Raw genomic sequence first — 23,889 nt, forward strand, 5'->3', positions numbered from 1 at the left:
GTACCTGTGGATGTATTTTAAGGCCTACCTTCAAACTCAGTGCCTCTTTGCTTGGGAAAATCAAAATAAATCAGCCAAGACCTCAGAAAAGAAATTGTAGACCTCCACAAGTCTGGTTCATCCTTGGGAGCAATATCCAAATGCCTGAAGGTACCACGTTCATCTGTACAAACAATAGTACGCAAGTATAAACACCATGAGACCACGCAGCCGTCATACCGCTCAGGAAGGAGAAGCGTTCTGTCTCCTAAAGATGAATGTACTTTGGTGAGAAAAGTGCAAATCAATCCCAGAACAACAGCAAAGGACCTTGTGAAGATGCTGGAGGAAACAGGTACAAAAGTATCTATATCCACAGTAAAACAGGTCTTATATCGACATAACCTGAAAGGCCGCTCAGCAAGGAAGAAGACACTGCTCCAAAACCGGCATAAAAAAGCCAGACTACAGTTTGCAACTGCACATGGGGACAAAGATCGTACTTTTTGGAGAAATGTCCTCTGGTCTGATGAAACAAAAATAGAAATTTGGCCATAATGACCATCGTTATGTTTGGAGGAAAAAGGGGAAACCTTGCAAGCCAAAGAACACCATCCCAACCGTGAAGCACGGGTGGCAGCATCATGCTGTGGGGGTGCTTTGCTGCAGGAGGGACTGGTGCACTTCACAAAATAGATGGCATCATGAGGAAGGAAAATGATGTGGAAATATTGAAGCAACATCTCAAGACATCAGTCAGGAAGTTAAAGCTTGGTCGCAAATGGACAATGACCCCAAGCATACTTCCAAAGTTGTGGGAAAATGGCTTAAGGACAACAAAGTCAAGGTATTGGAGTGGCCATCACAAAGCCCTGACCTCAATCCAATAGAAAATGTGTGGGCATAACTGAAAAAGCGTGTGCGAGCAAGGAGGCCTACAAAACCTGACTCAGTTACACCAGCTCTGTCAGGAGGAATGGGCCAAAATTCACCCAACTTATTGTGGAAGGCTACCTGAAACGTTTGACCCAAGTTAAACAATTTAAAGGCAATGCTACCAAATACTAGTTGAGTGTATGTAAACTTCTGACCCACTGAGAATGTGATGAAAGAAATAAAAGCTGAAATAAATCATTCTCTCTACTATTATTCTGACATTTCACATTCTTAAAATTAAGTGGTGATCCTAACTGACCTAAGACGGGGAATGTTTACTAGGATTAAATGTCAGGAATTGTGAAACTGAGTTTAAACGTATTTGGCTAAGGTGTATATAAACTTCCGACTTCAACGGTATGAGATCAGCCTTTTTCTAAACCCACCTTTTAAGACAGTAATTGGAGTGATTAACCAGTTTGTTTATTTTCAAACCAGTTGTATTGCTCTGTGTGTTTGCAGAGATGTCCTTAGGTCCAGAGACACGGTCTATTTGCTTTTACGGGCAAACACTCCTGAGTTGGCCTAAAACGGAGAGCGAGAGGGAGGCAAGATGTTTGCTCACCAAACTGATATGCGAAGCATCACTGTGTGACCCACTTACACTCGACCTGATGCAAATGGCACGTGGAGACTGCCGCAGTTAGACTCAACCTGCTGTATGAGACTGGCACAGTTAGACTCAACCTGCTGTATGAGACTGGCACAGTTAGACTCAACCTGCCGTATGAGACTGGCACAGTTAGACTCAACCTGCCGTATGAGACTGGCACAGTTAGACTCAACCTGCCGTATGAGACTGGCACAGTTAGACTCAACCTGCCGTATGAGACTGGCACAGTTTGGTGTAATGTGCTGCACTAACCTGGGCTTAAACAAGCAATTGAGCTCAGCACAATAAACCTGCTGTAACTAGAATGTGAAATAGGGATTGGTGTTCAACCTACTGTCATTTAGTATAGCACACTAAACAAACGGCCGTGTAAAATAGTTAATTGTGAACATGACTTTATCCATCTGTGTGGGCTCATAACCGACTACTACAACAGTAATATTCTTGCAATGTTACTTAGGCTATACTCAGTAAGCGGCATTCTCGTTCAAATATTTTTGATTGAACACACACACAGGAATGGTGTATAGGTATGAAAGACACGTGTACAGTTCTTATCTAAACATAAGAGAACAGACATGAACAACAAGACCCAGAGTTCTGGGCACAAAACAAATATTACAAAACAAGACATACAGAACAGGGACAGGTAGAAAGAAAAAGGGTAGATGTAACCCCCCCACTTATACCCCACTTTATCCCCCCCCCCCATTCCACCCTATTCCCCTCCCGACTGCTCGGGTGGTGGGGCCAGCACACGCTGCCCAAAGGTAGATTACAATATGACAATTGAGAGTGCATTAAAAAGTACAAATTCACAGCGCCGACTGGTCCAAGTAAGAGAGGAAAGGCTGCCAGATTTGATCAAATGTTGATAATTTATTGTTCCGAATATATCTAATTCTTTCTAAGTGTACAGTGTTTGCCAATTCGCTGAGCCATAATTTGGTAGAGGGCGCTTCCCTCCTTTTCCAAAACAACAAGATTAATTTAATTGCCGAAATGAGACTGTAAGAGATGAGTTGGTTAATCCGTTTAGGGAATCGGACACTCCCAGGATTATCAGAAGCGGGTCTGGGTCTATTGAAGTCTCCAGAACTTCAGAGAGGACCCCAAAAATTCCACACCAATAACCATACAGGCTAGAGCATAGGGCAAAGCAGTGGAGTAGTGTACCCTGCTCAGCCTGACATTTATCACACATAGGGGATGTATCAGGAAATATCCTATGCAGTTTAGTTTTGGAATAGTGTAATCTGTGTAATACCTTAAATTGTATGAGACGATGTCTGGAGTTAATGGAGCAGGTGTGGATATACTCCAAGCTATCCTCCCAGTCTGCCACCGAAATGTCAGTCCCTAGTTCTTCCTCCCATTTTGCCTTAATGGCATCAGTAGAGGGTGCGCTAACAGATTGAAAAGCGTCATATAGACGAGATATCAGTTTGTCTGAGGTGGGGCATATTTTTATGCATCCGTCAAACATGGAAGGTTTAGCATTCCCAAATGTTGGGAGGTGTTTTCTAACAGTCTCTAATTTGTAGGTATCTGAAAAAGTAGTAAGCTGCATTCTAATAGGCCTAGCAGGGGCAAGATGGGTGGTTGACAGTCAGTCAAACATGAAACCTAAAAGGATGAACATTTTACTGCAGTGGGCTAAATCAGGGTCACACAGAGTGATTATTGGTAAGTCTTAAACATATCTACTTTGAAACAAAAGTATACACCTCACACACGGTTAAGGGCTTACAAAAAAGAAGACACCTGTACCATGTCAGATGTATTACATTTTGAGTTTGCATCCCAATTTTACACTTTATATACATCACAGAAGACTGAAATATAACAAAACTGTTTAATATAGAAGTGATTTTCGGCGTTAAAAAACCCAAACTTTATTAATTATGAAATTGTGAAAAATATTAATAGTGTTCCACACGAGGCCACTAGGTCATTTGACTACAGGAAAGGGTTTGAATCATTGTTTTGAGTCGTCACTGGACAGACAAAGCTGTATACTGAAGAGGTTTCTCTCTGAGTGTGCTGTGTGGAGAACAAAACATTTCTCACATGCAGGGACTTGTCATACACACATTCCACAAAACACATGTTAGTTGGATTCACAGATACAAATTAGAATAGATTGTAGTAGTGAGAGATTCCATGACTCACAGTTAACAGAATGGAGAGAACTGTCTTGCAGAGACTAGCCTGAAACCCCATATGCAATACAAAATTTCCCCAAAGGTACACAATAAATAAATGTAATTGTAATATGGTCCAGCTGCCAATACCATGTTAAGATGTTTTACATAGGCTGTCTTCAACTAGACCGTTTGATGCATGTTAAGAAACACCCTGAGACTGTTGTAGTCGATATGTTTGTGTGTATTTGTGTGTATGAGGGAAGGGGGTCAGTCTCTTGGAGATGGGTTCTGCATACCGTAGCTATGGTGAAGGCTGTGTTACAGTGAGGGAAAAAAGGATTTGATCCCCTGCTGATTTTGTACGTTTGCCCACAGACAAAGAAATTAGTCTATAATTTGAATGGTAGGTTTATTTGAACAGTGAGAGACAGAATAACAACAAAAAAAAACTGAAAAACGCATGTCAAGAATGTGTATTTATTTGCAAATTATGGTGGAAAATAAGTATTTGGTCAATAACAAAAGTTTCTCAATACTTTGTTATATACCCTTTGTTGGCAATGACACAGGTCAAACGTTTTCTGTAAGTCTTCACAAGGTTTTCACACACTGTTGCTGGTATTTTGGCCCATTCCTCCATGCAGATCTCCTCTAGAGCAGTGATGTTTTGGGGCTGTCGCTGGGCAACACGGACTTTCAACTCCCTCCAAAGATTTTCTATGGGGTTGAGATCTGGAGACTGGCTAGGCCACTCCAGGACCTTGAAATGCTTCTTACGAAGCCACTCCTTCGTTGCCCGGGCGGTGTGTTTGGGATCATTGTCATGCTGAAAGACCCAGCCACGTTTCATCTTCAATGCCCTTGCTGATGGAAGGAGGTTTTCACTCAAAATCTCACGATACATGGCCCCATTCATTCTTTCCTTTACACGGATCAGTCGTCCTGGTCCCTATGCAGAAAAACAGCCCCAAAGCATGATGTTTCCACCCCCATGCTTCACAGTAGGTATGGTGTTCTTTGGATGCAACTCAGCATTCTTTGTCCTCCAAACACGACGAGTTGAGTTTTTACCAAAAAGTTCTATTTTGGTTTCATCTGACCATATGACATTCTCCCAATCCTCTTCTGGATCATCCAAATGCACTCTAGCAAACTTCAGACGGGCCTGGACATGTATTGGCTTAAGCAGGGGGACACGTCTGGCACTGCAGGATTTGAGTCCCTGGCGGCGTAGTGTGTTACTGATGGTAGGCTTTGTTACTTTGGTCCCAGCTCTCTGCAGGTCATTCACTAGGTCCCCCCGTGTGGTTCTGGGATTTTTGCTCACCGTTCTTGTGATCATTTTGACCCCACGGGGTGAGATCTTGCGTGGAGCCCCAGATCGAGGGAGATTATCAGTGGTCTTGTATGTCTTCCATTTCCTAATAATTGCTCCCACAGTTGATTTCTTCAAACCAAGCTGCTTACCTATTGCAGATTCAGTCTTCCCAGCCTGGTGCAGGTCTACAATTTTGTTTCTGGTGTCCTTTGACAGCTCTTTGGTCTTGGCCATAGTGGAGTTTGGAGTGTGACTGTTTGAGGTTGTGGACAGGTGTCTTTTATACTGATAACAAGTTCAAACAGATGCCATTAATACAGGTAATGAGTGGAGGACAGAGGAGCCTCTTAAAGAAGAAGTTACAGGTCTGTGAGAGCCAGAAATCTTGCTTGTTTGTAGGTGACCAAATACTTATTTTCCACCATAATTTGCAAATAAATTCATAAAAAATCCTACAATGTGATTTTCTGGAGAAAAAAATCTCAATTTGTCTGTCATAGTTGACGTGTACCTATGATGAAAATTACAGGCCTCTCTCATCTTTTTAAGTGGGAGAACTTGCACAATTGGTGGCTGACTAAATACATTTTTTCCCCACTGTAGATGTAGGGTTCCTAGAATAGCCTACCAGTTGGCAAAGGAAAGCTGTTTACTCTACACCTGCCATTAAATCCATACTCTCTTTGTTAGAGGTCCTGGGAGTCATTGCCCTAAAAGGCAAGCTGAACTGACCAATGTTAATAGTTAATATGTAACCTATTATACTTTCTGAAAGACAGAGACAGTGAGTGGTTTGAGAACAGAAACTTCTCCCTACAATCTCCTCCGTCAATACCTGTCCCAGACTCTTCTAAATCTAGGCCTAATCAGATTCAATAAAAACACATAGGCTTATTGGTACTCTGATAGTTATAGAAAATGAGAGTGTGTGTGTGCTGCTTTACTGATCCTATTGAAATAACCTATCCAATTAAAGTGGTACTGTATTTTCCACTGGTAAGGTCCCCACGGGGACTGCAACCTGCATCTAGGCTATAACACATGGCCTGGAGGAGAGGCAGGCTTGGAGTGATGACGTCACTGTCCCTAGTGGTGGGGGAGAGGCCTCCTGCATTGTGGGACCTGCTATATTTCATTAGCCCGATTTTGTTTCGGCCTAAATGACAAGGGGTTAACTCTTATTCCCTCTTTCTTTCCCTCTTCTCTAATTCCCCTCTTCTCTATAATGTGAGTCACACCCACAGGAAGCCATGTGGCAGCCAGCGACCGAGGTGGAAGAGCAGTAGTTTCCCTAATCCATCTGTAGTGAGACCATTTAGACCTGTCACACTGTGTTTAGCCAGCCTCTATTGAAGCATACACTAGATATAGTTGTCTTAAAAATCATGGAATAGGTAGTTGCCTACTTTATCCAGTTTTAGGATCCCTGCCCCCACCCTATAGTTACATTCTCTATAAAATGAGAGTCACAAACTTGGCACACTGTCACACTATGCAATCGTTACACTGTTTTAACCATCTGCTACCCATGTGTTTTGTGACAGTGGGCTTTGCTTCTGTTCTGACCAAATATGCTAACAACACACCACACTATAAGCTAAGGCTATCCACCTCTCCAGATCCCTCACGCTCGCCCTCCTCTCTTTAGCTTCAATTCAATCTAGGCCTAAGGCACATTTGACTTGTTTTAGACTGCTCTTTTGGATAAAGGGAAGGGAAGAATGAAAAGTGGTGTTCACATTGCCAGAGTATATGGTAAAAACAGACCCATCAAAACAAGTCCTCTCTCACACCCTCACTCATTATGTGGTCCACATAATCTATTTTAGCCATTAACCCACTGTCTCCCTCCCTCCCTCCCCCCTCTTTCACGCTCTCTCTCCCTCCATATTTCCATTTCACCTCTCTTTCCATCTGGAGAGCTTCAATTGCGAGGAGAAACTGAGAGCGTACTGATAGTTCTGCTATAGTCTGCAGTTCAGCTTTGAGGAAGTCTTGGCTATTATGAAAGCTGGTCAGTGGGGAAAGAGGGTCTGGCCTTTTGATCACACCATGATGAGGACACTGTGTGTGTGTGTGTGTGCGTTTTTTATTCCTCACCCATCTCTTCCTCTTCCTTTCACTGAGGGCAGCGATGCTGGGTAATGTGGGCAAGGTGTGTTAAAGACAAGGGTGTGTTAACTATTTGAAGCACTCTTTTGTTCGAGGTTGTAAAGATATGTGTCGTAACCTGCTGTTTTCTTCCTCTCTCCGTCACAGGGCAGTGATGCCGGGTATGGTGATGTTTCGGCGGCGCTGGTCAGTTGGCAGTGATGACCTAGTGCTGCCCGCCCTCTTCCTCTTTCTACTACACTGCGTCTGGTGAGTACTGCGTTTGGATGTTTCTCTCTCTGAGTGTATGTTCCTGTGTCTGTCTGTTGCGGTCAGGAGTCCCTGCACCAAGCGAAAAGTATGAAGCTGTATATGAGATTAAATTCTTACCCCCAAAAATGTTGTGTCATGCCCCTCTCTCCCCCTCCCCTGCCAGGCTGGTGGTTCTGTCTGTGGTTCTGTTCGGCCTGCCCTATGGCTCGGACCAGTCCTGCTCAGTCACCCTGGTGGACCATGGTCGGGGGTACCTGGGCATCCTGGTCAGCTGCCTGATCTGTGAGAGCGCCATCATGTGGCTGAGTATGAGAGGCAGCATCCTCTATACACAGCCCAGAGAAGCTGTGCAGTATGTCCTCTACATACGACTAGGTAAGACACACCAGCATGTTATCACAAACACACTATATATAGTCACACTTAAGATATACTCCACCTGTTCTCATAATATCCTGTCTAATTTCACAATATTGAGTAATGTTGTTTCCCTGTGATTCACTCCCCTCTCTCCCTCTCTGCTTTCTCTCTGTCAGCCATCCTGTTGGTGGAGTTGGTATATGCAGTCGTGGGGATCGCCTGGCTTTTCCAATACTACCAACCATGCTCTGATGTCACTGCCAAGAACCTTGCTTTGGGTGAGTTAGAGAGGGAGCAGCAATCAATAGAAGAAGTATGTTGGAGACTAGAGTAATCTTCAAAGAGAACAAGGACGGACTTGTATAACAAAGTAATGGAGTTGCTTTTCCTACACTCTTGCGTGGTTCGTTATCAAGAACACAATGTATCAAAACTATCCTGTCTTCACCCTGTCTCCCCCCAGGGATTGTGGTGTGCAATTGGCTGGTGATCTTCAGCGTGTGTTTCACCCTCATGTGTACCTTTGACCCCACGGGACGCACCTTTGTCAAACTGAAAGCCACCCGGCGACGCCAACGCAACCTCACCACCTACACCCTCAGGTTGGTACCCTCTTCCCTGCATACTATCATCTGTACACCCTTAGGTTGGTACGATCTGCCCTACACACTACCATCTCTAAACCCTCAGGTTGGTACCTTCTGCCCTACACACTACCATCTCTACAGAGTATACCACCTACACCCTCAGGTTGGTACCCTCTGCCCTACACATTACTACCCTCTCTGCCCTACCCTGACCACACCCAGCACAGCACACTAAGGTAACCATCCTGCCGTGCCTCCCTTCCTCAGACACAGGCTAGAGGAGGGCCAAGCCAGCAGCTGGAGCAGGAGACTGAAGTTCTTCATGTGCTGCACCCGAGCCCAGGACACACAGTCTGTGAGTGAAATAGAATTAATGTTCCTCTATCCATCACTCAACTTCCTATATGATACAAGCTATTCAGTGATAATCAACGGTTTTGGTTAGGATCTGTTCTTGTGGTTATTCATGGTTCAACCTCTAGCTTTCCTCTCCTGTTAGGATGCGTATTCTGAGGTGGCCAGCCTGTTTGCAGAGTTCTTCCGAGATCTGGACATTGTGCCTAGTGACATCATAGCTGGCCTGGTGCTGCTTCGCCAGAGACAGAGGTCCAACAGAGGTGCCATTCTGGACCAGGTAACAGGGGATGGGGACCAGTGTGGAGAGAGAAAGAGCGAGGGATGGGGGGAAGGTAAAATGGTGACAGAGTAGGAGGGCCTGTGTGTGTTTTGTGTTTGACATACAGTACCTGTCAAAAGTTTGGACACACCTACTCATTCCAAGGTTTTTCTTTATTTCTTATATTTTCTACATTGTAGAATAATAGTGAAGACATCAAAACTATGAAATAACACATGGAATCGTTTAGTAACCAAAAAAGTGTTAAACAAATCAAAATATATTTGAGATTCTTCAAAGTTGCCACCCTTTGCCTTGATGACAGCTTTGCACACTCTTGCCATTCTCTCAACCAGCTTCATAAGGTAGTCACCTGGAATGCATTTCAATGAACAGACGTGCCTTGTTAATTTGTGGAATTTCCTTCCTTCTTAATGCATTTGAGCCAATCAGTTGTGTTGTGACAAGGTAGGGGTGGTATACAGAAGATAAGCCCTATTTGGTAAAAGACCAAGTCCATATTATGGCAAGAACAGCTCAAATAAGCAAAGAGAAACAACAGTCCATTATTACTTTAAGACATGAAGGTCAGTCAATCCAGAAAATGTTCTTCAAGTGCAGTCGCAAAAACCATCAAGCGCTATAATGAAACTGGCTCTCATGAGGATCGCCACAGGAAAGGAAGACCCAGCGTTACCTCTGCTGCAGAGGATAAGTTCATTAGAGTTAACTGCACCTCAGATTGCAGCCCAAATAAATGCTTCAGAGTTCAAGTAACAGACATATCTCAACATCAACTGTTCAGAGGGGACTGTGTGAATCAGGCCTTCATGGTCGAGTTGCTGCAAAGAACCCACTACTAAAGGACACCAATAAGAAGAAGAGACTTGATTGGGCCAAGAAACATAAGCAATGGACATTAGACTTCTGGAAATCTGTCCTTCTGGTCTGATGAGTCAAAATTTGAGATTTTTGGTTCCAACCGCCGTGTTTTGTGAGGCGCAGAGTAGGTGAACGGATGATCTCCGCATGTGTAGTTCCCACCGTAAAGCATGAAGGAGGAGGTGTGATGATGTGGGGGTGCTTTGCTGGTGACACTGTCTGTGATTTATTTAGAATTCAAGGCACACTTAACCAGCATGGCTACCACAGCATTCTGCAGCGATACGCCATCCCATCTGGTTTGCTCTTAGTGGGACTATCATTTGTTTTTCAACAGGACAATGACCCAAAACACACCTCCAGGCTGTGTAAGGGCTATTTGACCAAGGAGAGTGATGGAGTGCTGCATCAGATGACCTGGCCTCCACAATCACCCGACCTCAACCTAATTGAGATGGTTTGGGATGAGCTGGACCGCAGAGTGAAGGAAAAGCAGCCAACAAGTGCTCAGCATATGTGGGAACTCCTTCAAGACTGTTAGAAAAGCATTTCTCGTGAAGCTGGTTTAGAGAAGTGTGCAGAGCTGTCATCAAGGGAAAGGGTGGCTACTTTGAAAAATCTCAAATATATTTTGATTTTTGGTTACTACATGATTCCAGGTGTGTTATTTCATAGTTTTGATGTCTTCACTATTATTCTACAATGTAGAAAATAGTAAATATAAAGAAAAACCCTGGAATGAGTAGGTGTGTCCAAACTATTGACTGGTACTGTAGTCTTACTAGTACTGTATATTCCAATATGTGAAATTGTGTGATGTGTGTTGTTTTTCTCCCTCAGGCCAACAATGACATTTTAGCCTTCTTATCTGGAATGCCTGTAACTCGCAACACCAAATACCTGGACCTTAAGAACTCGGTGAGTTTGTGTTCGTGGATTTATATTGAACCTCTAAGGCAGCAGTGTAGCCTCTGTCTCTCTGTTTGTGGATGTATTTTTAACATTGTGTGTGTGTGTCCCTCAGACGGAGATGGGCATGTACAAGGAGGTGTGTTACTACATGCTGTTTGCCCTGGCCGCGTACGGCTGGCCCATGTACCTGATGAGGAAGCCTGCGTGTGGGCTGTGCCGCCTGGCCAGCTCCTGCCAGTAAGTCTGCCTGCCTCCCTGGCGGGCTCCCTGCCTCCCATCCCATGCACTTACACCGGTTTCACATTTCACATTCATCAGCATTGACAAAGTGGTAATCCACTGGGACAATAACACTGGTCAGACCCCACTCTCTGACACAGTGGGTAAACAATGGAGCACTGACACACAGCGTGTTCCACTCCACTGTTCAGACAAAACACTGAACCACGCACTAACCACTTGACTAGTGATACAAAGACCTAAATACAGTGAATCACACAGATATGTTTGTGTTTTAGACTCACACACTCAATCTAAGGACCTATTGAAGTAATCTCTCTCCATCTCTCCCCTTTCTCGCTCTCTCTCTTCCTCTCTTTATTTCCCTCATCTCTGTGTGTCTGTCCTCTACTCTCTCTCTCCCTCCATCTCTCTCTCAGCTGTACATCAGGGTCTGGCTCTAGGCTGTCCCAGACAGTGACGGTGGAGGAGGATAACTGTTGTGGCTGTAACGTCCTGGCTATCCGCCGCCACTTCCTGGACAGGGAGCTGAAGCAGGTCCACGTTGTCTACACATCCTGGCACGACGCGGTGAGTAGAGTACCCAACGGAAGGGTGACCGACTTAGGGGTCAGGCGTCAGTCTGGACAATTACCAGGCATGACTAGAATACAGCAGATACAACATGGAGTGTTCGTAGAAGCAATTGTCACTGTACAGATGAACAGGTGTATGATTTCTCATATTGTCTGTCAGGCAGACATTTTCTGAATCCCTCTCTTAACGACTCCTTGATGATATATTGCACTTAGTGCCCCCCAATAATAGATGTAATATAACACCTTTTATAAACTGGGTGGTTTCGAGCCCTTAATGCTGATTGGCTGACAGCCGTGGTATATCAGACCGTGTACCACGGGTATCACAAAACATTTATTTTGAATGCTCTAATTACGTTGGTAACCAGTTTATAATAGCAATAAGGCTCCTCAGGGGTTTGTGATATATGGCCAATATACCACGGCTAAGAGCTGTATCCAGGCACTCCGCGTTGCGTCGTGCATAAGAACAGCCCTTAGCCATGGTATATTGGCCATATACCACACCCCCTTTGGCCTTATTGCTTAAATATTGCATTGCTCTGTACCAAGGGAAGTAAATCACACTGCCAATTGGCTGGCTGGACAAATATCCTAATCACATACAAAATATTACACCTATTAATTATTTTCCGTTTGCAGAGGGAAGTTGCCATAGCGAGAAAGAGAGCACTCAAAACACACTGACTGATTTGTAAAGCAGACTTCTCTGTTAACTGGGCCAAGTCTGACTTTCCATCCATTAAAGCACACCATGCAGGCTAGCTAGCAGGAGAGTGGAGGGTCTGGAGTCTGCAGACTCGCATCACAGAGAGTTAGGCAAGGACACTCCATGATGGAAGTCATCATTATAGTCCTTGGCTGTTTCATCTGCGATGTCTTTGATTGATGTGTGTAACTAAAATAAATAGATTTAGCTGCTACCTCTCTCACTATGCTCTCTCTCCCCTTCATAGGTTTACGAGACACCTTTCTTTGTGGCTGTGGATCACGGGAAAAAGAAAGTTGTCATCAGCATTCGAGGAACCCTGTCCCCCAAAGTAAGACGCCACACACTGTGACACAGTGACAAACCAATGACTCACAAGTGACTGACCAGAGAGTAATCTAACTACCATGGTTATGTACCAAATGGCAACCTATTCCCTATATATTGCAACACTTTTGACAAGAGCTTCTGGTCAAAAGTTGTGCATGTAGTGTTTAAAAAAAGAGAGAGGGTGATCTCCCAAAAAGACTGCAACAACCTACACAGTCCACTATATAGGTCAAAAGGTGCTATTTGGGATGTAAGTGAATTACCAGATAGTCACCTAAGTCCATGTCAGTCAATCATGGAGCACAATAAAATGTTTTGCAGTACAACAACTTTCAGTGCAGTTAAATTCCTCGCAGTTCTATGACATAGAATCTCTCCATTTTCAACGGAACTCCCACACCCCCTCTCTTGTTGGCTAAGCATTCTCTTGGCTCAAATTTGCTCACGAAAAACAGCACTGAACTGTGCAGGAAGTACTGTAAAATCACTATACTCTGCAGCACGATTTCTTTAACAGTGTCCATGGAAAGGAGACTATTATTTATCTGGAGCAGGAAGAAAATGTGTTGCACTTGCTAGCAGTGTTCAGAACTCCCCTTGATCATGTGTCAACCCATCTATTTAAAATGGCACGGTTAATTTTCTCACAGCAAAATAGTTTTTTCTTTACTTGAGGAAATCTCTCGCTCTCACTCTCTCTCACACACACACACACACACACACACACACACTCTCTATCTCTCCTGTCTTTCATATTTTGTTTTCACCTCCTCCACTTAAAGACATGCTCCAGTACTTTAGCAACTAAGAAAGTATTTTTTAAACCTCCCGCTTTGGGCTAGATGTGTCAATGTGTAGTTCATACATGCATAATCTATGAGCAGAATTACAGTTTTACCTCAATTAGCCAGGAAATCCCTAGTTTGAAAGCGACTGTTTTCTTGAAGCGGTGCCATGCCATTTTCTCGACATTTCCCCCAATGTAGCCCAGCCCCCTAGCAATTCGAGTTCTGGCCAATAAGTTCAGCCCCTCGCATTTGAAAGGGAAAGGGTATACCTAGTCAGTTGTACAACTGAATGCATTCAACCGAAATGAGTCTTCCGCATTTAACCCAACCCCTCTGAATCAGAGTCCTGGCTGCCTTAATCGACATCTGCCTTGCTCAAGGGCAGAACAGCAGATTTTTCCACCTTGCCAGCTTGGGATTCAAACAAGCTACTTTTCGGTTACTGTCCCAACGATCTAACCACTAGGCTAACTGCCGCTGCGTGACCGCTAGCAGAGGCCTGCCCAGTGTTATCCAATGAGGTTGTAGGGAGAGAGAGAGAGCAATGACGTGGTGCACATATCTGCACATATGTGAAGTAGTACGCAGTTTTTGGGGACCACCTTTGGCTCATAAGTGCTACTTTCAGAACTAGTGGCTAAAAAGTATAGAAAAGTACCAGAGAATATATTTAAGTGCATGTAATAGTATCAGAACATGTTTTCTGTGTGTGTGTGTGTGTGTGTGTGCGTGTGTGTGTGTGTGTGTGTGTGTGTGTTAGGATGCCCTGACTGATCTCACAGGAGACTCTGAGCGTCTGCCAGTGGAGGAGCAGCATGGAAACTGGTTGGGCCACAAGGTGAGAATGCACTCACATTCACCCAGCCAAACCTAGTCCAATCAGAGGTTCCCTTGGGTGTCTCTTCACCCTCTGTTACAAGCCATCCCCAAGAAATATTAGTCTAATGTGCTCCCAAAGCACAGGGGCCATTTCACCTCTCAAAAGTGGAATGATTTATAGATGTAAAATTAGTGGATATTAAAATAACTGAATGAAGAGGCTGATGAGAAGCAAAGATTAATGGAATGTAACAGTCTGCCTCTCTCTCTCTCTCTCTCGCTCTCCCCTATTCCCTCCCTTCTTATCTTCCTGTCTCAGGGGATGGTTTACTCAGCAGAGTACATTAAGAAGAAACTGGAGCAGGAAATGATCTTGTCACAAGCCTTTGGGAGAGACTTGGTACATGAGTGATGAATATGTGGATATGTCTCTGTGTGGAGTGTGTTAGAAAGGATTTGTGTACATTGGTTGAAATGTAATATGTTTGAATAACTAACACTTTCATGGGAACAGAGCCTTAGAAGAAAATATAAGATTTTGTTGAAGGGTGTGCGTGTATACACGTATAATCCTAATCTGTGTAGAAAGGATTTGTGTATATTGGTTGAAATGTAATACATGTTTGCATAACTAACACTTTCATGGGAACAGAGCATTAGAAGAAATAGAAGATTTTGTTGAAGGGTGTGTGTGTGTATATACAAGTCTAATCCTAAGGTTTTTCTCAGGGTAAGGGAACCATGCACTACGGGCTGGTGATAGTGGGACACTCCCTTGGTGCTGGTACTGCAGCCATCCTTTCCTTCCTGCTCCGCCCCCTGTACCCCACACTGCAGTGCTACTCCTACTCTCCACCAGGTGGCCTTCTGAGGTAACTACGGCCTTCATCATTGTCATCAAACTATATGGTAGATGTAGTTGCTCGGCCCATTGCTTGTAGCCACTTGTAGCTATTGCAACAGGACAGGAAGCACCAAGACCTACTCGGATCAAGAAAACTTTGCATCAGACATCCATATCCCATTGCTTATACAGCCTGGAATTGCATTGGGAAAGAAATGACCTATAGTATACAAAACTCGCACACTGAAACGTCCAGCCTTCACCATTCATAAGATCACTGTGTAACATGTCCATGTGTGTCTTTCAGTCCCCTCAAACTGGATTTGCAATGTAAATCATGGTGAAAGAGGTTGTGTGTGAACATATGACATGTTCCAGTGCTCTGCCAGTCCAGTGCTGTTCTGAGATGAGGTAATTTGTGGTTAGAACTGGTTCTAGACTGTCTGTGCTGATCAAATGAGATAGAGGCCTTTTGTCAAGTCCTCCAGTTTCTAGGCTATAGCATAAAGCAGGGAACTCAGAAGCACCGTCTCCGTATACACCAGTGATTTCTGTGCTGAGATCTCTTTTCTTCTTCATATTTGTCAGTCGTGACTCTTGATCTAGCCCGTTTGTCTCTGATCTCTATTGATATTGATTAGATCCGATATAAATGTATTCCCTTTTATGACACCGATGTCGAGATCTTGGATGCTTTTTATCGAAGGGCAACTCATCGCGGGCCTTGATGCCTCTACACATCGACGTTTGCTGTGGGGAGACGTTGAATTATTTAGCCAGTTGGAATGAGATCAGACTGTGTGGAAAACTTCTGGTTGGAAATTCAGCAGCAACAATTTCAGTGGTGACGGAGGGAAAGAGATCGGGGAAGGAGAAGTGTACACCACATTCTTACTAGACAAACACATTGTTTTTCTGAGCCACCCTTCCTTTTTTCACATCCTCTTTCTCTTTTTGTGTCTCTGACTTTCTTCTTCTCCTCTTGTTGTTTCTACAGTGAGGATGCCATGGAGTACTCCAAAGAGTTTGTCACCTCTGTCGTTTTGGGAAAGGACCTTGTCCCAAGGTATGCCATCTATGTAGAAACCCCTCCGATCTCAAGTATCATATCTGTCATGGTGTACAGTTGTACTCTGTAGTGGTCCTCTGTAGCTCAGCTGGTAGAGCACGGCGCTTGTAACGCCAAGGTAGTGGGTTCGATCCCCGGGACCACCCATACACAAAAAAAAAAAAACATGTATGCACGCACGACTGTAAGTCGCTTTGGATAAAAGCGTCTGCTAAATGGCTTATTATTATTATTATTATTATTATATTACTCATTTCTCTGCTGCTTGTCTCTATTAGGATTGGTCTCTCTCAGCTGGAGGGGTTTCGGCGCCACCTGCTGGAAGTTTTACAGAAGAGCGACAAGCCAAAGGTAGCGCATGTATTTCTAATAAGATAGCAAAGTGTGTGTGTGATCAAGCTCCGTATATTCTACAGAAATGAAGCATCAACACTATGCTCTAACCGCTATCAGTATAGGTTGTAACTGCTGATATCTCTCTGCCAGTGGAGGATCATTGCAGGGGGCACTAAGTGCATTCCTAAGTCCGAGCTGCCTGTGGACGACGGCCCCCAGCCCCAGGCGGCCCCCGTGCCCCCCAGCACCCGTCTCTGGCTGCACCCCAGTGATCTCAGCATCGCCCTGTCAGCCTCCACCCCCCTCTACCCCCCGGGCAAGGTCATCCACGTGGTCCACAACCACCCCTTAGAGACATGGTAAGAGGCCTGGTATTACAATGATGGCACAAGAAAGTTTATTAGTCACATGCACAGGGTCGCAGATGTAATTTCAGGGTACAGTGGAATCCTCTTTGACCGACAATGCAGGTAAAAGAGAAGTGGGTGAAACAATAACACAAATAATAATAGTAGTAATACTATATAGTAGTAATAAAAAGTAAAATAATGGAATGGAAAAAGATCACAGGATAGCATATACTGTATATATACACATATTTACAGCTAGTTTTAAATTCTATACAGCTGCTGCAGTTAGAAGTGTGTAAACAAGGATATTGTCCATAGAGTGACGAGTGAGTAACAAGGATAAATGTCCATTGGGGGTTGAGGGGGTGCAGGGGAGGGAGGGGCGGGTGGATAAATGTCCATTGGGGGTTGAGGGGGTGCAGGGGAGGGAGGGGCGGGTGGATAAATGTCCATTGGGGGTTGAGGGGGTGCAGGGGAGGGAGGGGCGGGTGGATAAATGTCCATTGAGGGGGAGGTAAAATGTCCGCGGGGGGTAGGAAGTCCGGGGGGCAGGAGTGGGACAGGGGGAGTAGGTAGCTGACTAGTGGTGGCTATTCAGCAGCCTGATGATCAGGGGGTAGAAGCTATTGGCCAGTCTGTCAGTTTTTGCCATGATGATCCTATATTGCCCGCGTCGGAGTGATGAAATCGAGGAGAACAGGCAGTGGCTCGAGTGGCTGAGGTCCCTGATGATCGTCTTGGCCTTCCTGCGACACCTTGTGTTTTAGGTGTCCTGGAGGGCAGTCAGTGTGCATCCGATGGTGCGTTCGGCTGAGCATACCACCCTCTGTAGAGCCTTGCAGTCAGCGGCGGTGGAGTTGCCGTACCAGGCTGTGATACAGCCCGACAGTATGCTCTCGATGGTGCTCCTGTAGAACACTTTGAGGGCCCTCGGGGACAGTCCAAATTTCTTCAGCCTCCTGAATTTGAAGAGGCGCTGTCGTGCCTTCTTCACCACGGTGTCCGTGTGGTTTGACCATTTCAGCACCTTGGAGATGTTTACGCAGAGGAACTTTATGTTTTTGACTTTCTCCACGGTGGCCCTGTTGATGAGGATGGGAGCGTGCCCAGCCTGGTTCCTCCTGAAGTCCACAATCAGCTCCTTTGTTTTGCTGACGTTGAGGGAGAGGTTGTTTACCTGGCACCATGCCGTCAGAATGCCTACCTCCTCTCTGTAGGCCGTCTCGTCTTGGTTGGTAATCAGGCCTACTACTGTTGTGTCATCAGTGAACTTGATGATGGAGCTGGAACTGTGTGAGGCCACGCAGCCGTGGGTATACAGGGAGTACAGGAGAGGACTGAGGACGCACCCTTGTGGGGTTCCCGTGTTGAGGATCAGTGTGAAGGAGGTGATGTTGCCTAGCTTCACCACATGGGGGCGGCCCGTCAGGAAGTCCAGGACCCAGTTGCATAGGGAGGAGTTCAGTCCCAGGGCTGAGAGCTTTGTGGTGAGCTTAGTGGTATTGAAGGCCGAGCTGTAGTCGATGAACAGCATCCTTACATATGCATTCCTTTTGTCCAGGTGGGTGAGGGCAGTGTATACTACCAATCAGTTTAGTACACCTCTAGTGTGATATGTTTCACGCTGATTGGAAATAAACTGTACTAGGGAAAAGGCTGGCTTTACTCAGACATTACTTTTGATATAAATGTGCATGCATAGAAAAGTTTGGTTATACGCACATCCTTAAAAACATAGGTGCTGGGCTAATAAAGAATATTAGTATAGAACAAGAAGGCCCGCACACTGTTAAAGCTCCCAATTCACCACTTTATTGAGAACGTTTCGATCCGAAACTGATCTTTGTCAGGTCAAACAAACTGAGTGCTCACATCCAAAAATATACAAATTTCACCTCACATGACGCATGGTGGGTGCAAAAAACATTTGTGTATCTCTAATAATTTAATAACAATGAGATGGGTACATGTAGTGGTTCCAGAAAATAATATATATTTACAAAATGACCAAGTGGGTAACCTGGAAGGCAAGAAAAATCTAAGTAAAGTGACATTCATGTAGGAAATGGTCTGATATCAAACTTTTGGTTCAGACCTCTAGGAGACATGGTACACAAACGGTGAATCCAATACAATTCTCTTCTCAATAATAGATTATCAGTATCTCCGCCCCTCCTAGGAGTCTTAACATGTTCGATGCCAATGTATCTCAAAGAGCTAATGTTGTGACGAGCCTCCATGAAATGCACAGCCACATGGTTTCTCTGGTCAAGGGTCCTGATATTACTCCTGTGTTCTGCTGTCCTTGTTATCAGAGCTCATTTTGTTTTAGCTACATAGCATAGACCACAAATACACTTCATCAGGTATATCACATTTTTTGTGGAACATGTAATGATGCCCTTAATCTTAATGCCCTTTCCCATGATAGGGTGATTGAACATTGTACATTTGTTTGTGAAGTTACACTGGGTACATCTGCCACATCTATAGTTACCGTCCGGAACATTGTCTAGAAAGGTACTGCGTGGCACTAGTGGAAGATCAGGCCTCACCACCATTTGACTGATGTTGGGGGCGCATCTGAAGACTGTATACTGTGTATACTACCAATCAGTTTAGTACACATCTAGTGTGATATGTTTTACTCTGATTGGAAAGAAACTGTACTAGGGAAAAGGCTGGCTTTACTCAGACATTACTACTGGTATAAACGTGCATGCATGCATACATCATTTTGCTGCGTATATAATTTAGCTGACACTTCTCCGACCCCCCTCTCTCTGTGTGTAGCTGTGGACAGGAGGAGCCCACCTACTCAGCTCTCTGGGGGGATAACAAGTCTTTCAACGAGGTTATCATCTCCCCTGCCATGCTAAATGAGCACATGCCTCACATGGTGATGGAGGGACTCAACAAGGTCTGTGGATATAATATATACACTGTACATGTCTGTCTGGGTTTCCTTTGTGTGTTGGATGGGATGAGTGGTTGTTTCCTGTAGATAAAATGAGATTGTAGAGGTCCTGGTCAGATGCTCTGTTGGAGAAGGTGACAGAATAAGGTAGCGGGGCACTGGTGAAATGCACTGAGGGAAATATCAATGAATCAAACATCATTCATACTCTGAGTTGGCAGGTGACGACACTGGATGAATGTTCTATGTATGGATGTTTTTGTGGGTTTCTGTCTGTAAAAGCTTTCCTAACAATTGTATGTTTTCAATTAATAGTTAGAACTAACCTCATGTTTTCTTGTGCTGCTCTAGTGCTGTAGCTGGGGAAGGTGCTGTTCACTGACGGTGTGCTGGATGTTGTGTCTGGTCTGCTCCATAGGCACTACATGCTTAGGCTATACTGAGGTTCCTCTGATGGAACTGCATTAGTGTTGGAGTATGTCTGCTGTGTGTGGGGTATTGGTGTAAGCATGGTGTTGTGTGATTGAAACTGCAGTGGTGTGTTTGTATGTCTGTGTGATACTTATGATGTCTCTGCAGGTACTGGAACCATTTGGTCTCAGTTCTGAGCAGGCAGAGGCAGAGCCAGTGGAGATGGAGGATGAGGGCCAACCAGCCAGCACTGTGGTGGTCATAACCTCTGAAACAGAGCTGCCCTCTACCCCTCTGCTTTCAGATACCTCCTCTAACGCCCACAAAGACTCACCCTCTACCTTTCCTCTTTCAGATAGCTCTTCTGATACCAAGAAAGACCCACTCTGTTTCTCTCCTCTTTCAAATACATCTTCTGATACCCACAAAGACCTTTCCTCTCCCTTTTCTCTTTCAGATTGTCCCTCTACCCCCAAAATAGAGCTGCCATCTACCCCCCCTCTTACAGATACCCCATCTGTTCCCCAAACACAGCTTCACTCTACCCCTCCTCTTATAGATAGTCTTTCCCCCACTGAACCATCAAATACCTCCCCCCACATAGACCAACCCGCTATCTCCCTCCTAGACCAACCCGCTATCTCCCTCAAAGACCAACCAGCTATCTCCCACATAGACCAACCCGCTATCTCCCACATAGACCAACCCTCTATCTCCCAATTGTCGAATGGCCCCTCAACTCAGAAAACTGACTTGTCCTCTACACCTCTGTGTCACACCCACTCTCTTCCCCTCAAGCATCAAGTACCCTCCAAACAGACCTACCCTTTCCCCCCACAATCATGACAGACGGACCCCCTCTACTCCTCTTACAGGTGTTCCCTGCAGTACCCTACCACCAACCCACTCTGAACCTGTACTATCCAATACCCCTACATCCCCCCAAGTAGACTCTTCAAATACACCATCCACCACCCTCCCACTACCTATCCCAAATCCTCTGGTGTAATGTTACAGCCTCTACCTCTCCTTTCCAGCTCACAGTCCCCCTCTGCCTCTTCAGTCTTACAAACCCTGTCTTACTCTTAGCTCTAGCTTCAAATTGTTCTGATTGAGAAATCACCACACACCCTACTTACTTACTAACGCACACTTTTCTCTCTAGATGCAGTGAGGTTTCCATGGTTACCCCCATTTCTCCAACACTAACCCCTCCTCATTATTCCTTGTGGCCTCCTGCTGTTCTTAATTGGCAGCTCAAGGTGTCCTGAGTAAGGAGGACGTGCTAAGCTTCTCTGAGTCCTCTGATTCCCCCACAGTTCCCCCACAGTTGGCATGATGGCACAAACAGACCGGCAACCAGGCTACTGTAGACCGTGTTGTCATATCAAATAGATTCTAATGGTCTGGTTTTATATTAGATTAGAGTAGCCTGTTACCTGACAGTGATGACTACTTGTACAGATTGACCAGCCTGAAATAACCCCCCACCAATCAGACCAGTTGACTTTATATTAGTGAGATGATGGAGCACTAAGCTAGCCCTCGTTTATGCTAAATTCATTGATGTAATTTGTCAAAAGATAAATTGGCTTAATACTCTATCTCAATGTGTTTGTTAAAAAGAGGGAGGACGTGCTTGTCTATTAGTCATGGGCAGTGCTTGACTTGGGCAGGAGCTCACCAGAGATGAATACCTGCACCTCAAATGTTCTACTGCTTAAGCTCCTTTTCCTAGCTCACAAGTACTGTGGAGCTCCTGCACCTAAATGTAAACAGTACCAGCACTCAAAATGATTACCGGCACCTATTTCAGTCCAAGTCAAGCACTGGTCATGGCGTTAAGGAGGCAGAACAGTACTGCCCCGGTACTGCTTTGCACTGTGGGTGGTGGGAGAGCACTCTGAGCACTGTTAGAGATGCACCTACTGATGTGTTTTACAGTATTTGGTCTTGGTGGCTTTGTTTCTGTTCAGATGTGAGATTGTATCCCCTATGGTTCTGCTGGGGTGGTGGGGATGTGTTTTTCTATTGTTGTTGCTATGGAAATATTAAGGTCATGCTGCTTGCTGCCTTATTGAGCTTTTGCCTGGTTCTCAGTATGTACCATAGTCATCCAGAAAAGTACTGTACTTCATTTTGTTTTTTATAAGCTGATTGACACCCATCATTTAGCTAACTGTTTTTACTCACATCCTTCTCTGTCCATCTCTTCCTGTTACACATAGCTTTCATACCAATACCATGCATGTTTGTTCAGTGTTAACTCCATTATAGCCATTTGTCATTTTCATATTGTAATGTTGTATTCCATGTCACAATGTGTTAAAAAAAACAATTGCATGGCTTGTGATCCAAATGTTTTCTTATGTATTAATGATATTGTATGTTTTTGAATCATGCTTTTTTTCATTTTGTGTTTTAACTCATTAAAGACATCATATATTTAACTGTGTGGTGACGTGATTACCATGAATGTAGTAACTGTTGTCTGTGCTCTCTTGTCTTTTCATCAGTTTAGATGAATGACCTACTTAGGGTGTACACACACCACACATACATCTGGCATAGGCCTACATATTATGGAATACTTGTGCAGCAACATGTAAGGTGAAGGTCTAATCTGTGTGAGATTTGTATCCAGGGGTATAGTGCATGACTTTGGTATCTACTCGGGTTTGGTGTTTGCCTGTGCTGTCCAGGTTTGTTCAGTATTCAAGTACCATGCTTAAACAAATGAGGGTGGATGGACTTAGTGTTTCTGACTTTAATCTTTCCCTTCACTTGACACAGTGTTGACTTGTCTCTAATGCCTTGTTTTCAATAATCTTAACATTCACTTTTTCCTGTACTACCTGTCAATCCATTGTTCTTGCTGATGTCAATTACATATTACAGGCAATTCCAGTTCTACAGCACTTTAAATTATCCTTATTGATCACCTTAGCCTTTGTTCACTGTTACTGCTCTCCCTCCTTCTTCTTCTTCAGTCCTTCCAGAGCCTCTAAATCATCAGTCAATAATGTCTACAATGCTGGTGGCAGTAAATTGACTGCTCCTCCTCCTATCGTATTATTGACAGGTGCTGGAGAACTATAACAAAGGGAAGACGGCCCTGCTGTCGGCTGCTAAGGTAATGGTGAGCCCAACCGAGGTGGACCTGAACCCAGAGACCATCTTCATGGCAGCCGCCCCCCCTCCTGCCTCCCAGCAGCCCACCCCAACCACCAAACACCGCAGGAACAGCAGCGTTCGGTTAGTCCACTGGGATATGTGTGGAGCTGTGGGAGGGTCAGGGCAGAGATTGGAAAAATGTATGACTGACTGTGTATAGTCAAAATCTCATGCATTTGTACAGGTAACTGCCAAAATAATGGAAATACTTGAGTAAATTAAGGATTCAAAGTATATTGAAAGCAGGTGCTTCCACACGTGTGGTTCCTGTTTTTTACAATATTTTGGCTACCATGGCTCTGCCCCCATAGGATGACAATGCCCCTATCCACTGAATGGTTGATGAGCATGAAAACAATTATGCCATGGCCGACTGTCACCAGATCTCAATCCAATTGAACACTTATGGGAGATTCTGGAGTGGTTCCTGAGACAGTGTTTTCCACCACCATCAACAAAAGAGCCAATGATGGAATTTCTCGTGGAAGAATGGTGTTGCATCCCTCCAATAGAGTTCCAGCCACTTGTAGAATCTATGCCAAGGTGCAGTGAAGCTGTTCTGGCTCATGGTGGCCCAATGCCTTATTAAGACACTTTATGTTGTTGTTTC

At 44.6% G+C, this 23,889-nt stretch overlaps 1 protein-coding gene across 4 annotated transcripts in view; it reads left to right on the top strand.

Annotated features, from left to right (window-relative positions):
• Positions 1–23,889, top strand: part of dagla (diacylglycerol lipase, alpha) — a 40,013-nt gene that overhangs the window by 11,923 nt on the left and 4,201 nt on the right. For 2 of the 4 annotated variants that reach the window (XM_045215283.1, XM_045215284.1), the window contains 19 exons: positions 7,253–7,354; positions 7,521–7,732; positions 7,894–7,995; positions 8,181–8,319; positions 8,408–8,467; positions 8,572–8,659; positions 8,804–8,938; positions 10,643–10,720; positions 10,827–10,951; positions 11,374–11,524; positions 12,489–12,572; positions 14,120–14,197; positions 14,498–14,578; positions 14,908–15,050; positions 16,020–16,088; positions 16,370–16,442; positions 16,578–16,786; positions 19,571–19,697; positions 23,188–23,360. In XM_045215283.1, coding sequence (XP_045071218.1) covers positions 7,260–7,354; positions 7,521–7,732; positions 7,894–7,995; positions 8,181–8,319; positions 8,408–8,467; positions 8,572–8,659; positions 8,804–8,938; positions 10,643–10,720; positions 10,827–10,951; positions 11,374–11,524; positions 12,489–12,572; positions 14,120–14,197; positions 14,498–14,578; positions 14,908–15,050; positions 16,020–16,088; positions 16,370–16,442; positions 16,578–16,786; positions 19,571–19,697; positions 23,188–23,360 — 2,222 coding nt within the window. In that variant the 5' untranslated portion in view covers positions 7,253–7,259. Of the gene's footprint in view, positions 1–7,252; positions 7,355–7,520; positions 7,733–7,893; positions 7,996–8,180; positions 8,320–8,407; positions 8,468–8,571; positions 8,660–8,803; positions 8,939–10,642; positions 10,721–10,826; positions 10,952–11,373; positions 11,525–12,488; positions 12,573–14,119; positions 14,198–14,497; positions 14,579–14,907; positions 15,051–16,019; positions 16,089–16,369; positions 16,443–16,577; positions 16,787–19,570; positions 19,698–20,273; positions 23,159–23,187; positions 23,361–23,889 lie in introns of those variants that run through there. The other 2 variants (XM_045215286.1, XM_045215285.1) reach the window with 2 other exon arrangements.

Source organism: Coregonus clupeaformis, unplaced genomic scaffold (assembly GCF_020615455.1).
Source record: "Coregonus clupeaformis isolate EN_2021a unplaced genomic scaffold, ASM2061545v1 scaf0417, whole genome shotgun sequence".
Classification (NCBI taxonomy): Eukaryota; Metazoa; Chordata; class Actinopteri; order Salmoniformes; family Salmonidae; genus Coregonus; species Coregonus clupeaformis.